The sequence below is a fragment of the Protomyctophum bolini genome (genome assembly GCF_963924005.1).
Source record: "Protomyctophum bolini genome assembly, chromosome: 6".
Lineage (NCBI taxonomy): Eukaryota > Metazoa > Chordata > Actinopteri > Myctophiformes > Myctophidae > Protomyctophum > Protomyctophum bolini.
Window position 1 is genome coordinate 11256972 of NC_137867.1, and position 16077 is coordinate 11273048.

A 16077-nucleotide genomic window follows, 5' to 3' on the forward strand; every position below is an offset into this window, starting at 1 on the left:
ACTCTACTCCATGGGACAGGGCATAGGCTACTTGTTTTTTTAGGGGTATTAAGGGGTGCTGTATGCCCATCTAGAAAATGGCATTACATTCTCTATATATTCAAAGTCAAACCAGTGCATTAGGCTATTTCTTTTATTGTCCAGACATTTTCAAAAACTATATAATGGTGAAAACGGATAGGGTAAGCTCACATGTGTGACCCGTGAGCTTGTAGACTTGCTATTAGCCTTTTTTTTTTTTTTTTTTTTTTAAACCTTCCTAGCTAGTAATGAAGTGGTTTCAAACGGATGTATTAAATGTCATATCCAAATACATACAAGTAAAGTACATATACTCATAGTCTTTTTACTTATTTAAAATGTATTTAAATACGTAGAAGTACAGTACTCAAGTATTGAGTATTATTGACCACTCTGTACACACATGCTCACTGCACTTTTGGGGCGGAACCATAGTTTCTGGGCATCCGTTTCTTAGGGCCACCTAAATTCGCCGTACCGTTCCATAAATCCCATTCCTAGAGTTATGATCCCATCCTCTAGACTTACACACACTCACTTATGATTGGCTAATTGGTTGCGAGGCAACCTCTCTCAGCCAATCAGAAGAGCTAATGGCTGTATCCCGTGGCAACACGGTTAGAATCAGCCAATCACAGCTGAACGGTGCATACATTGTTGTGCTTCGGGTGAAGTCGATGTCTGTAGGCTGTAGCCCGGTGTTGTCATCATCACCGACGCATGTTTGACACAACCAGAGAACGTTAAACTAGATTACAAAGTAATTGTACTTTTATCAATCAATTTAAATTGAAGCTTCGAACTGTAATAAACAACAGTGATGGACGATGAGCCGGAGAGAGCCAAGCGGTGGGAGGGAGGATATGAGAGGACCTGGTGAGATGTTAAAATCACTGTTCAACTTTACAGCAGCAAGAGAGAAACGCACCTTTTCTTGTCAAGGACCCACCACATCGATCTAATTGGCCGCGGACCCCCCTCTGGATACCCTGTGTGCCAGGGACTGAGGGACCCCCAGAAGATTCAAAATATTCTGAATGTTTTCGATATTTTTCAAAAATAACAAGTTACAAGCTGTGATCTTATAGATCTAGAATGATTGTGATGCTATACTGTTAATTTATTTTGATCAGTGTGTGTGTGTGTGTGTGTGTGTGTGTGTGTGTGTGTGTGTGTGCGTGCGTGCGTGCGTGCACACACACACACACACACACACACACACACACACACACACACATTTGAGAACCAATGCAATAATGTGCAATATAGTTGGTGTAGAGATTTAAAAAAAATGAGCACCAAGCTCCATGCTTAGTCTGGCCAAAGGTCAAGGTTGCTACTGTAAGTATTGAGCTTTTGAGTCGTTAAATGTCTGAAAATACAAATGAACATGAATCCAACATATTAATAGAACAACACTGATGATGACTGTTCTGTCAAATAAGTCTATGAAGCTGTCTATGTCTGCGACACAATTTTGGGGGGGTCCCTGCTTCTTCTCTTCTCTCTGTCACTGCTAAGGCGTCCTTGGCCTGAAAAACTTTGAAGACCCCTATTTTCTAATGTATTTCCGTGTGTGTGTGCGTGCGCGTGTGCGCGTGCGTGTGTTGGTCTGTAGGGAAGTCCTCAAGGAGGATGAGTCTGGGTCACTCCGAGCCACTGTGGAGGAAATCCTTTTCCAGTCCAAACGGAAAAGGTGTGTGTGTACATTCTGCACAATATGACTAAACCAATGACACCGCACGTTTAAAAGGCATTAATGCTCATAGCTCTGCGTCACATTTTTAAGAAAAAAAATCTATGTTTTTTTTATATAGAGTATTATGTATTTTGTTTTAAATGCACTTGAGCTGGATTGCAAATCAATTTAGTTGACAATAAAGATATTCTGATTCTGATCAAACAAACCATTGCATCGTCTACGCATGCTACTTCATCCTGCTATGTTCTGAACTAATTCAGCACTTGCAGGATAATGCTCCTTATATCATAATAATACCTGATGATCATGTTTTAGGGTGGAAGAAAATCACTATCTTTAAAGGAAATGACATTGACAAATGACAACCCACATTCAAGGATTATACAGAGAGAAGACAGAAAACAGATTATGGTTAAAATGAAAGGTTTTTTTTTTTATTACAAACCGCTTATTCCCGCTTTCTTATTCAGAGTACTGGAGAGCCATGGACAGGTTCGGCTTGGGATGGTGAGTGTTACTGACTGTCTGAGTTGTGGATTATATATTTGAATTTGCCATGTTAACAAATTGGCAAATAAGAAAGAAGGAAAAAAAGATAGATGGATAGATAGATAGATACGATTTGCACAAATTATCAGGACTTTAGGTTAAAATGGTTGTGACGCTATATCAACTAATTTAGCTGATATATGTATATGTATTTGCAGTAATAATTTAATCATTTAATCATCACTGTGTGTGAGTTGCTTTCCATGATAAAACGTGTGATTGTCATTGCTATGTTGACGTTGGTAATAATAAACACTGTTTGTGTCGTAGATGCGTCACCTTTATGTGGTGATCGACTGCTCGAGAAGTATGGAAGACCACGATTTAAGACCAAACCGCCTCAAAGCCACTCTCAAGGTAATGTGTAGTAGGGATGGGATGATGCATCACATGTCATGGTTATTATCCCAAACATAATTGTGATTAATGCTATTATCTTGCTAATCAAAATATGCTTTAAACTCAAAATGACTATTTTGTTAATTACAACTTGAATCCCCAGCATCCCCATTCTGGGGGAGCGTACGCCAAAGAATAGCCGATCTACAAGCTCACAATGCTCTGTGAGTGCTGGGACCACTGTTGGTTCCTGGACCACTGGTTGAAAACCACTGGTATAGAGCATTCATGACAATAGCATTCATGATGAAAAGCGTTTACCATTTGGGAAATGGTCAAATGAATTAAATGATGTGAATCAATATGAACGTCCACACTTTTATTTGCTTGCTCGTGTGATCGCATAATGCTGCTGTTGGCTTCCGTTAGGTTCAGTGAAAGCTGCTCTGGTGGTAACGACAGCCTGTGTTATGTTGGACCTCTCTTCTGAACAAGCACCAGCTGTGAAAACCTTTTTGTTCTGATGTTTCTTCTCCAGCTGATGCAGTTCTTCGTGGAGGAGTACTTTGACCAGAACCCCATCAGTCAGGTATGCTCACCAGTTGCCACAGCATTGCTTCTCGCCGTCTACTTTTATTTGATTTGCTCGATTCAACTTTTGGTGTCCCTGTTTTGGGCATCAGTCGACCTACAAGCTCACAGTGATGGTGTAATGTTTGTTATGTTTTCCAGGTGGGAATTATCACCACAAAGAACAAACGGGCAGAAAAGATGACAGAGCTAGCAGGTGAGCATCACGCCATATATCACAATCATAAATCGCATGTTTATCAATATCAACTTACATCATTAATAATTACATGAATTATAAAGTAAAAACTTCCACCATGGAAATGATAGTGCTGAGGATGTGTACTTTGTGGCCTCATTGAACACATTTAACACAGCTAAGCTAACGTATCATAAATAATACATTAACCTCTAGAACATGGGTCTACAACAGGGGGTCCAGGACCCCTAGGGATCCTCAGAGTTAACTATGGGGCTGCCAAAAGATGTTTTTTACATGAAATGGTTAGTTAAAGGTTTAAGTTTTTGTGTCCAGTATCAGCAGGACGGCAAAAACATAGTTCCATCATGTGACAGAGGGGTCAAAGTTGAACAAACGTTGTGCTATAGACCGATTCACAGAGGGGTGCCCTGGGCGCGGCCATTACTGAGGTGTAATCCATGGAGCAGGTGCTTGTAGGCCAGGTGTAGCTAATCAGTGCTGTTGCGCTTAATGGTACACCTCAGTAATGGCCACACCCAGGAAACCCTCTGTGAATCGGTCTATAAGCCTAGAATTAGGTCAACAATACAAATGACGCTAGTTTTGTGGATGCATTTATTTTTAATGAGTGGCCCCCAGACCCCCTCCAAATGACCGGAACTACTTACCGGTAATATTCACCGAAACCAGAGCAGAACTCCCAGACGGGACTCAGGCAATCAATGAATACCTTTGCAACCAACCTTTTAACCATTATATTAAAGGACCTATAACATAAAATTCTACTTTTTCAATTTCTTTTGTGTTTTTGGGGCTCCCATGTGTGTTTTCTATCCCCACAAATAACCAATTTTGAACAATCAGGCCTTCATGTCATATGGGTGTTTTAATGGAAATTGCTCTCAGAAACAGCTCGACTGATTTTGGCCTCATCGTGATGTCATCAATGTCACCCTACTTTGTATAATTCCTCCTTTTCTTCAGTTTTCAGTTGCAAATTTGCATTTCCACTTTGTTTACAATGTCCACCATTGTTGATTTTCCAAGCTAGCATGGAATGGAAACAAGCCTGGTTTTATCTAGCATGAGTATTATAATGACTCAAATATTAAATAATCTGCATATCAGCACCCTCTCCACCTCAGGACATTGTGGTACTGCAGCTAAAACTGCTTTCAAAGTCCAGAAATAATTGACAAGGCTGGTTATATCAGAGTGGTGATTGAGGCTCAAACCATTAGAAATAACTTTGAGGGACATAGACAATATGATTATTAAATATTAAAAGCAGTTTTAAAATGCATGTTATTTGCGCTTTAATGGCAAGCATTTCCTACAGCTTGGTAAATCCAAAAATCTGAACTAACTGTTTAACCACTTGAACCCTAGCATTGCTATTATTTCTGAGGGGAACATTAGCGGGAAAATAACAGATCTACAAGCTCACAATGCGTCGGCCTTGTGGAGACAAACATACGTGTATTGATTAGAAATCAAACAAAAACATTAATTTACAGAACACTGAAGATAGTGCTGTCATGAAGTCTATGAAAAATGTTATTATTTTATGCAATATGTAGTTGGGGTTCCTGCTTCATACAGTATGTCTCTCAGCTATTAGGGCCTGAAGAGCTGTTGAAGACCCCTGCTCTATAAATCCCACTGCTTTACATTGCATCATTATATTATGGTCTTAGATCGCCATCTAGCGGACAAATTTATTAATGTGCATAGCGCCTCATCCATTTGCTCTAGAGTGACTGTAGACAGTTACAGAATAGAAACACAACGTGAAGTGTTAACATTAATGGAAAGTCAGAGCCTGGCCGATACATTAGTTTTGGACAATACATCTCAACCATTATTTGATGTATTGCGTAATTAATTATGCAGCTAATGTGTCCTGATTGCAAAACACAAACGGCTCAGAATGAAGCCTTAATTTCCACTGGTCCTCCACACCATCTATGTGTATGAGCTACAGCTAATCAGAATGAAGCCTTCATTTCCACTGTTCCTCTACACCATCTATGTGTATGAGCTACAGCCAATCAGAATGAAGCCTTCATTTCCACTGTTCCTCTACACCATCTTCTATGTGTATGAGCTACATCCAATCACGTACACGTTAACTAAAGTACCGAAATATAGGCTTACCATTACAATATTGCATATTCTCTAATTACACAGTAGTTATTATCAAGCAAACTGTACTGTAACTAACTAATAACATGAGCTCTAATACTATAACAATGATTGTGTCTCATCCATTTAGTTGTCGTTGTGTCTGTCAAGAACATTTGTACAGACCGTACTTTGAATTCGTCCTGTGCATTTATCCATCCTAACTATAGAGCGCCGAAGATATACCCGTTTCAGTGGCTTCCATTAAAGGGACAATTCACCCTTTTTGCAAAAACATATATGTTAATACCATTTAGAATATTTAGAACACTTTCCTGGGGGTCTTTGTGTGTAATATGTGGTTTTAGATATTTTAGCAGTGAGCCCAGTGTCTCTGATGTCATGGACAATGGGCTCACTTACTTCCTGGACTACCCCAAGGACTGTCTAAAGAGGACAAGAAGCGAAGACCGCAAGGGCGCCGCCATGTTGATCACATGGTGCTCCATGGAAGGAAAGGAACATGCGCAGTTGCAGACCAAGGCTGCATAAAGCCCATTGCGCATGTTTCTTTCCTTCCATGGAGCACCATGTGATCAACATGGCGGCGCCCTTACGGTCTTCGCTTCTTGTCCTCTTTAGACAGTCCTTGGACTACCCCTATCCACAAGGATAGGGGGAGTGCACTAAAGTGCACTAAAGCATTATGGGAATTGTAGTCCAGGAAGGAAGTGAGCCCAGTGTCCATGACATCAGAGACACTGGGCTGACTGCTAAAATCTAAAATATCTAAAACCACATATTACACAAATAAAGACCCCCAGGAAAGTGTTCTAAATCTTCTAAATGTCATTAACATTTATTTTTTTTGCAAAAAGGGTGAAGTGCCTTGAGAGCAGTTAGGGAGTGTTCCATAACAGAGTGTCAGACTGGGTTTATAACCATACGAACCATAGGGTCTCTGTTCTGGCAGTGGACAGAATAGGCCAAATTCGTCAAATAGCTGATCTACACAAACGATCTTTCATCTTGTAATATAAAAAATATATATTCTATGTATTTTGCTCCTCGTTTGTAAAATTAATATACCGTAGATATTAATTCAAATCTAAAATAAATACATATTCTTTTAAATGATGGTGCCCAGTGTTATCAGTTGCCCACAGGAAATGATAGGGTTTACAATGTGTGTTTGCGTGGGTTTAAAATGGTTAAATGTGCTGTGTGTTTGTGTCGCAGGGAACCCAAAGAAGCACGTTGCTGCCTTAAAGAAAGCGGTGGACTCTCTCTGCATCGGGGAACCTTCTCTGTACAACTCTCTCAACCTGGCCATGCAGACTCTCAAGTATGTTCTGAGCAGCGGTTGTCGTGTAGCTGTGCTTAGCCCAATAAGACCTGAGCCCCATTCACTACCACAACATTTTTGTGCCAAGGACCCCCAAAATGAAAATTGGCCACAGACAAAAAAAGGTTTTGTGCCATGGACTCTCCTGAGGAGAGGAGAATAATCAAAATGATTCAACAAGATTTTTCACAAAATGTTCAGAAATAGCAGATGACATGCATACCAACTCATAGTGCTTCTCTTTACAGACGTAGTTTGTTATTACAATACATACATTGCAGGCACCAAAGTGCTTGTAGCTGGGGAATAAACTGAATAGGGAATCCTGAAAAAACAAGAAAAGAAAGTGGCCGCACGCGTTGATAGCCAAATTGCCATTTTTTATGTAGGACGCAGATTAAGACATGAGACCAACGTTTCGGCTGTTAAGCCTTCTTCAGGGAAAGGGAATTCCCTCTTCATTTTACAAGAAACGGATGTATTTAAATGTTGCGGTTAACATATTTAGTTTCTAGAGTGTCCGTGAACATAATTATATATGTTTTTTTCTTTTTGCTCAGGCACATGCCGGGACACACCAGCCGCGAGGTCCTCATCATCTTCAGTAGCCTGACCACGTGTGACCCTTCCAACATCTACGACCTCATCAAAGTAATCTGAGCTATTATTAAGCAACCTAGCCTGAAGAGCAGGGTCCCTTATTGTTATTCTACTTACAGTATACTGTATCTTCTTCCGCCACTTTTTCTGCATCTGGATGCACATGGCGGATAGGTCACGCATAGCCACATGTCAGCCCGAAAGAGACATTTGCCAAAATAGATAATAAGCTAATCATTTTCACTTATCACACAATGTGCGAGCCTATTTTCACAGAAGAGGCATACAGGTTTACAAAGGTTAGACTGATTTCGATGCGACGTATAATGAACTCATTTAGCAGTCAAAAGCTTTAGCCCAAGATCCAAAAGAGAAATGTTGTCAAACTAGTTAAAATAGCCGATCTACAAGCTCACAACGCACGATCAAAGGAATTCCTTTGATTTTATTAATTTCTTATTTCTATTCCTTATTTTAATCTATTGAGAAAAAAAAATAATTGTAGGATATTTACTCGCGAGTCGCGACCCATACTCCTGACCCCATCGGGTTAAGACAGTGAGGTTACAGTTGTGTGGTTCCCATGTCGTCGTCTTCCCCCACCTCAGACCCTGAAGACACTGAAGGTGCGCGTGTCCGTGATCGGGCTGTCGGCAGAGGTGCGGGTGTGCACTGTGTTGACCAGGGAGACAGGGGGCACCTACCACGTCATCCTGGACGAGAGCCACTTCAGAGAGCTGCTCATGTTCCACGTCAAGCCCCCTCCCGCCAGCACGTCTTCAGAGTGCTCCCTAATACGCATGGGTAACAGCCTAGTTAAACCTACACAATGCTCCCTCACTGATACACATGGGTAACAGCCTAGTTAAACCTACACAATGCTCCCTCACTGATACGCATGGGTAACAGCCTAGTTAAACCTACACAATGCTCCCTCACTGATACGCATGGGTAACAGCCTAGTTAAACCTACACAATGCTCCCTCACTGATACGCATGGGTAACAGCCTAGTTAAACCTACACAATGCTCCCTCACTGATACGCATGGGTAACGGCTGAGTTAAACCTACACAATGCTCCCTCGCTGATACACATGGGTAACAGCCTAGTTAAACCTACACAATGCTCCCTCACTGATACGCATGGGTAACAGCCTAGTTAAACCTACACAATGCTCCCTCACTGATACGCATGGGTAACAGCCTAGTTAAACCTACACAATGCTCCCTCGCTGATACACATGGGTAACAGCCTAGTTAAACCTACACAATGCTCCCTCACTGATACGCATGGGTAACGGCTGAGTTAAACCTACACAATGCTCCCTCACTGATACGCATGGGTAACAGCCTAGTTAAACCTACACAATGCTCCCTCGCTGATACGCATGGGTAACAGCCTAGTTAAACCTACACAATGCTCCCTCGCTGATATTTTGATTTAGTTTTAGTCATAGTCCTTTGAATACAATTTGGTCATCTGAAAAGCTTTAGTTTGAATCTACATTAAGATCTACAAGCTCAAAGTGTGTCGAGCTTGTGGAATGACTCTGTTTACTGTTGTTGCTTTTGTGTGACGCTCTAGAATGATCACATCGGCATTAATTTACGAAACGACACAAAAAGTAATAAGATATGGAGATGGAGGTTTCGATATGAAATGACTAGGTGATCATATTGGTTTGTCTCGGCAGGTTTCCCCCAACACATCATTGGCTCTGCGTCTGACCAGGACGCCAAGCCTTCATTCAGCATGACGTACGTACTGCAACTCAGTGCTTCTCAAATTATTTGGCTCAGACCCTGTAAATAACTTTTATCATCCAGGCCAGGGCACCCCTCTAAATACCTTTGTCATCCAGGGCACCCCTGAATGACATTGTTCATTTTTAGACCGTTGTGCCATATTACGCTACTTTTAGGTTGCATGAATAATAAAGTGCACAGGGTGTTTATTGACGAAATGAGTAAACTGTCGTTCAATACATTTTTTGATCATCCATTTTGTGTATATTATTACAAATGTATACCGTGCTTTTCCTGCTGTGTGTGTGTATGTGTATATATATATGTATATATATATATGTATTTTTACCTGCCATAATGTTTTATCGTGTGTGTGTGTGTGTGTGTGTGTGTGTGTGTGTGTGCGTGCGTGCGTGCGCGTGTGTGTGTGCGTTCCAGTCAGTTAGACAGCGGCAGCGATTCGGGGCCGGGGTTGAGTCTTGGAGGCTACTTCTGTCCACAGTGTCACGGAAAGTACACTGAACTACCTGTGGAATGCAAGATCTGTGGTATGTCTACTGCAGTGGTTCTCAAATGTTTTCCACTCGGGCACCCCTGTAAATAACCTTTTCATCCAATGCACCCCTAAATTACACTGTTGGAGCCCAAACCACACCAATGATTCACCATGCAGCTACTTGCTTTAACTGCACATAATCGACCACACACCGAGCACAGTGCCGAGTTGCGCCCAATATCTGTTTCCACAGCAATGGTTTTTGCGACATAACGTAAACCGCTTGGTTTCCGCGGCAACAAGTTGTTTTTGCGACTTGAAGTAAAGCGACGTGCACACCAGACACGCACACACACAACAGAGCAACACACGCACGCACACACATGGATGGAAACTAGTGATTTATCATGCCAATAAAGCTCTTTTTAATTGAATCTCTTGCAATGCAATCAATCAATGCAATGTGCCAACGTGCAATGGGACATCAGACCACTGTGACGAACGCTAAAATGGTTTCGTTGATACAGTATGTCATGGAGGAAAAGTTGAGAGAATATCACTTTCCATTATAGGACAGACTTCATACGTTTAAGCACTTGAACCCCAGCATCCCTACTCTGGGAGAAACATTCATCAACAGTATTATAAAATAAAGTGTATTTTTTGTGAAGAGAGTTGGTGTAGATGCAAAAAGAACTCGAGTACAGTGCAAATCGGTTCCGTTTTATTAAGTCTAAATTATTAAACTCAAGTGATGTTGATCGTTTCCAAATATTATGTAAGGCACCCACTTTAAAAGATACAGATCTACAACCTCACTCAATGCTTGTTCATGTTGTATTGTGAGAAATTCCAGACTGAGGCAGTAATTCCCAATTCAGCCACTTGGTGTCACACTTGACTCAAGAATAATAAGAGGTTTTGAATGATAGTAGGAACCACAATAAGAACAACACAGTGATAGTCAGCGCTGAACTGTGAACAGCTCTCTCACACACATGCACGCACACATGTTTGAACTTTGTATCACTACACATCAACTTTTAGGACAGCTTTGATAATAGGACGATCTACTGTACATGCTCACGTCATGGGAACTAGGGGCTGAAATCGCTAGGTACCTGACAATTTGATTAATCCCGAATTGGGCTACAATTGGATTAAGCGATGCATTGCGATGCCAATAAATTATCTATTTCCCCCTCCCACTGTGTGACTAAGAAACAAAGTGCCGTCTAATTATCCATAATGAAAACAGATGATCTTAATTCCATTATCTTTTATTGATAAAAACAAATGGAAGAGATGTGTCATGTCACTGTCAACTGGAAGGTTTCATTTGACATCAACAATTGCAGCAAACTCACGGAAATAAACAAGTTTTTTCTTCTTTTTTTTAAATAATACTGAGTAATAATATAGCCTACAGGCTTCTCCATATATTTTAGAATGCTCCTGTATGTGCAAACAACGTGCAACGTAGTCTAAAACAATTCAAACGGTAATCTGTACAGATATTGGTCAGTCAGACAGAATGGTGACAGTCAACCAATAAAGGGAAGAAACTAATTTATAAGGTGAAGGTGAGCTCCTCTTCTCAGACCCTTGTCTTCAACAAAACGCCAGATTTGTGCCATGTTGCACACTTTGTAGCCACGCTACGTCGTCTCATCTCGGCCACATTTCAGAGTCGTAGTCGTCCAAATAAAGAACATTTATTCCCACTATATCTCTTTTTTACTTTACACAACTTGCAAACAGTGTGACTTTTATCCTGTTCCATTTTCCCCTCAACCTTGTAGAACCCAAAATGCTGTCATACACTGGCTTTGAATCACAAAAGAGCAGGTCGAATCTGTTTTCTGTCATTTCTTCTCTCTCATGAGTTTGTTTTGGTTGTGAGCGTGTGCGGTCATTTTATGTAAGAAGATTCATATATAATCGATTTTTGATTTGTGAATCGATGAATAATCGTCCATGACGGCATCGCGATTAATCAAATCTATTTATTTCCACCGCTAATGGGAATGTATGTGTATAAATATGTATATTTGGGTATGTCTACAGTACGATTTTGAAAACCAGTTCAATTGAAAAAGGTGCACTGCACGCGGTTTCACCGACAGACAGCTGAAGGTGACTTGAGCCACGAGAGGCAACACCGAGCGAGCTTAGGCGAGCGAGTCACCGTGCCGAGCGTTGTGAGGTCACCTTCAGCCAACTCAGCACCGTCTGAGTTATGTCAGATGGGGACAGAATCGTTAATCATCTTTGTGTTATCCTTTTAGCCTTAATGTCTGTACCAGTCACTGTGCAAGTATAAAAGTATTATGTCAATAATTTCTTTATACATTTACGTTATATGAAATATCTGCCCAAACTACAAACTAATTTGTATTTTGGGCAGTGCTCTCCGGAATCTTACGGTGTTTTCCATTCATGGTGTTTTCCTTTTAGACCTAGTGCTTGACTGTACTCTGTTGCTGTTTACATTTGTGACTAATTAAGTATTCCAACAATCAATCAAATAAGCACCCGGCCACAGTGAGGATAAGTATCGGTAATGTGTGTGCGTTTGTCTCCCCCTGCAGGCCTAACCCTAGTATCGGCACCACACCTGGCCCGCTCCTTCCATCACCTCTTCCCTCTGGACGACTTCACGGAGAGTCCACTTGACCAGCACCACGGTGACAGGTGGCTCAACACACACACACACACACACACACACACACACACACACACACACACACACACACACACACACACACACACACACACACATGGGCATCTCTAGCCATGTATTTGTTGTCTCTGAAGTTCTGAACCAATGTCATTGTGTTTCCAGGTTTTGTCAGGCTTGTCAAGGACAGCTAAAAGACAAAAGTGTAAGTGTTATTTTTTTTAATCATCTGATCTTAATGCTTTATTTGTACTTGGTTGCACCCTAGTGCCGCGCATAGATATAAAACCCTAGATGCCTCATTCACCGCTGCAGTTCATTGGAGCGACCGCTATCGCAGGTGCGCCGGAAGTGCGGAAGGCACGCTGCCACTCAAATGACTACTGGCCAATCACCCAGTGCGTCTTTTCCGGGACTTATAAATTCAATTCAAAGGAGCTTTATTGGCATGAGAAAATAAACATTTAACATTGCCTCTGATTGGCCTACCGGACGTTCGCTCTGTGACGCACGTGGAAGCTTCTGTGAAGCACGGAGTTAAAGCAGGCGTCTAGCCCCTAGACTAGAGTATATGAATAGAGACGGCACCCGGAGGAAACCCTGAGGCGACATGGACATAGTGGCCGAATTTGGTATTGCAGCGCTGGGCCAAACTCATGAACGTGCTGGTCCGTTGACTATCATTGCGCACGTTCATGATGACACGCGAACGCTGTTTCAGTGCAATGATAGTCAACGGCCAGTGCGTTCATGAGTTTGGCCCGATCAATCCCTGCAGAATGCACTCTGTTCCTACCCGGAAGGAGGAGTGAAATCACCTCATGCGCTTTTGAGCAACTTAATGCAAGTGGATGGGAGGAGAACTACAGTGCCGTCTCTATTAATATATACTCTAAGGTCTAGCCGACCTTTCTATGTCTATGGTCACACCCCTTTGATTAATCACAGGAGTAAAGGCAGAATAATGGATGAGAGAATGATGCATACAGATGTGCCGTTTGAGAACTTCACATGTCCTGCCATTGGCAGTAGATTGTCAGTGCATTGTCAGAAACAGAACATTTTCAGTGAGAAAGTGGGGCATTTGCCAAGGTGTCATATGTTAATTCTCTTCAGATTCCCTGAATAGATAAAGTTCCTGCGCTACACTTCTTTTCAGTAGCAAAGCAGTAGAATTAGTAGGCTAATCAGTGAATAGAACCTGCAGGCAAATCATGCATTTTCAAAAAACCCTTCAGGAAAGCGTGAAGAGTTGACATTGGCACATCTGTAGTTGCAGCCCCAGTTTCAGAGACTTTGCAAGTTGAGTGGACAAACCTAGCGGTAGACAACATGGCTGCCAGTGTGAGCTGCTGGGCAGACAGTTAGGACAGACAGTGAAGCTGTCCTCTGCTGTGTCTTTGTGATGCGTCCAGGTGTTCAGCTGTCCTTCCTGCAGTGCTGTGTTCTGCACCGAGTGCGACCTCTTCATCCATGACACGCTGCACTGCTGCCCTGGTTGCATCCACCACCACGCCACCTCCTGAAACCCTTTATGTTTGTAGACCTGTTACTTTTTGTACCACGGAGTCAAGTGTGAATGAAACTTGATATTTATATTATACTGGAGGGAGGGCTTGTCTTGAGTGTTCTTTGATAGGGAAGACATGGCAACATACATCCTATAAAATCAACTTGATATTTATATTATACTGGAGGGAGGGCTTGTCTTGAGTGTTCTTTGATAGGGAAGACGTGGCACCATACATCCTATAAAATCAAGGAACCTTTGTCTGTCATTCTGTCCGATGCACATTTTTCAACCCTCAATCAGTTCCCCACGCGAGCATGGTTTTGTCCTCGGGTTGAGTACAGAGTGACGTAGAGGGTGCGCTGTGACTGGCCAGTCGCTGTGATTGACAGCTTACACCTAAACCTAACCCTAACCTTAACCTCAGTAAAACTATACCTAACCCTAACCCTAACCTTAACCTCTGTAAAACTATACCTAAACCTAACCTTAACCTCAGTAAAACTATACCTAAACCTAACCTCAGTAAACTATACCTAAACCTAACCTCAGTAAACCTAACCTCAGTAAAACTAACGCAGTGGCTGGGGGGCGTTTCCAAGAACCCGAATCAGAGGACAAAACCATGCTAGCGTTCCCCACGGGCATTGACCAATTTGCATACGGTATGAAGATGGTGACGAAGCCATTTTTACTTTTTACATTCCCCAGTACATTTAAGCTGTTTATTTTCTTTTTTGTGTGAACAGTCCTCACAGGCAATGGGATCAGTCGTGCATAGCCCAGATGCACGGATGGTGGAAATGCACCCAGTGATTTATATTCAGTGAGTGTCGCTGCTTTTATTTTTGACTTACCTTATTGACAAATTTATCAGACCCCGCACCCCCCTCAATCTAGGTTTGAGGGGGGGGGGGGGGGGGGTATTGTGAACCCTCTTAACGCCCTGTCTAGGGCGTTAAGAGGGTTAACAAGGTCAAATGCTTTGTGTTCAAGAGTCAGTAGAATTACAAAAAACCCAAAAACTCACACAGAATGGCATGAAGACTTTCCCCCGACTATTTCCCATTGTTTGTCTTATATGCAACGCCAGTGCCGCTATTACAAAGCCCCCTCATGTACATTTTTGGGGTTGTGGGTAGATCATGTTGAGCTTGCCATTTTTAAAGTAGTTCTCAAGTCAAAAAAGTGTGGGCACCCCTGCCCTAGACGGAGGTCTCCGCCCTATCAAATAATGATGCCCAACGCCCAGGTGAATCAAAAGACGGAACATTGCTCGTTTCATAACAGAGCGCACCGCTCCACTGGACAGCCCATCACGGTCCCGTCGCTTGTCGCGTTAGAAGTAATCATATAACTCCGGTTGTTGTTGATCCTCCCGCGGGTCTTTTGGCTACATGCTATTATATCTAGCACAAACCAGAGTAATATAGTGGCGACACTAGCGTTGACTCCCATTGTAACAATGGAATGCGGAAGTGCTCATTCTATCTCAATGGGATAGTTCCAGCCATAGGAGCAATGTTTGGAACTATAGCCCATGTAGGCACCCGCTTTGCGGCGAGATCAAAGCGTGTCGCTATACTCTCCTACTCTACACTCCTACACTGTCTACTCACTTAGAGCAGGGGAAAGTTTATGCATGTACTATATGTGTACTATGTAAACTTTCCAATTTCCAGCCATTCAGTTGCAATTTCTTTTAATTTTTTTATCTGGGTAGCCCCCCCCCCCCCCCCCCCCTGTCTACCAGTGGCATCGTGTATGCGTGCGCACGTGCACGTGCGAGCGAGTTAGTGAGAGTGAGTGAGTCTTTCCATGAAGGAACGGGCTGCAGTTCTATTGACTTGTAACTCCCATCAATGATGACATTGGCAGACGGGTTCCTGAACTGTCCACAACCCTGAACCCTCTGAGACTGAGTGGGTAGACGGATGTTGTGCCATCTTATAATGAGCACGGTTGGAGAAGTGTGAAGTGCTCCTTTATTAGTGCTGTGTTTGCTGTCTTTTTTTTTTTTAAATCAATTTTCATACTGCCTAGTAAGGTCAACATTTATTTTATTTTATTGTTCATCTTTTTGTACAAACAGCATGGTAGATATGCAAGCTTGTTTTGTATCAAATGACATTTGCGGATCTCTGGATCTCCATAATGAGCCGAAATAAGTTGTGCCTGTTCTTGGGCAATATA

General features: G+C 42.2%; 1 protein-coding gene across 1 annotated transcript; it reads left to right on the forward strand.

Moving 5' to 3' along the window:
* Nucleotides 1-736: 736 nt before the first annotated feature.
* Nucleotides 737-14798, forward strand: gtf2h2 (general transcription factor IIH, polypeptide 2). Its single transcript, XM_080766688.1, has 14 exons — nucleotides 737-897; nucleotides 1640-1717; nucleotides 2194-2230; nucleotides 2543-2629; nucleotides 3150-3200; nucleotides 3344-3398; nucleotides 6747-6852; nucleotides 7413-7503; nucleotides 8061-8256; nucleotides 9147-9210; nucleotides 9637-9746; nucleotides 12286-12388; nucleotides 12540-12579; nucleotides 13790-14798. Exons 1-14 carry the CDS (start codon nucleotides 842-844, stop codon nucleotides 13898-13900), a joined length of 1185 nt encoding a protein of 394 aa, XP_080622814.1. The 5' UTR covers nucleotides 737-841; the 3' UTR covers nucleotides 13901-14798.
* The last annotated feature ends 1279 nt before the right edge of the window (nucleotides 14799-16077 follow it).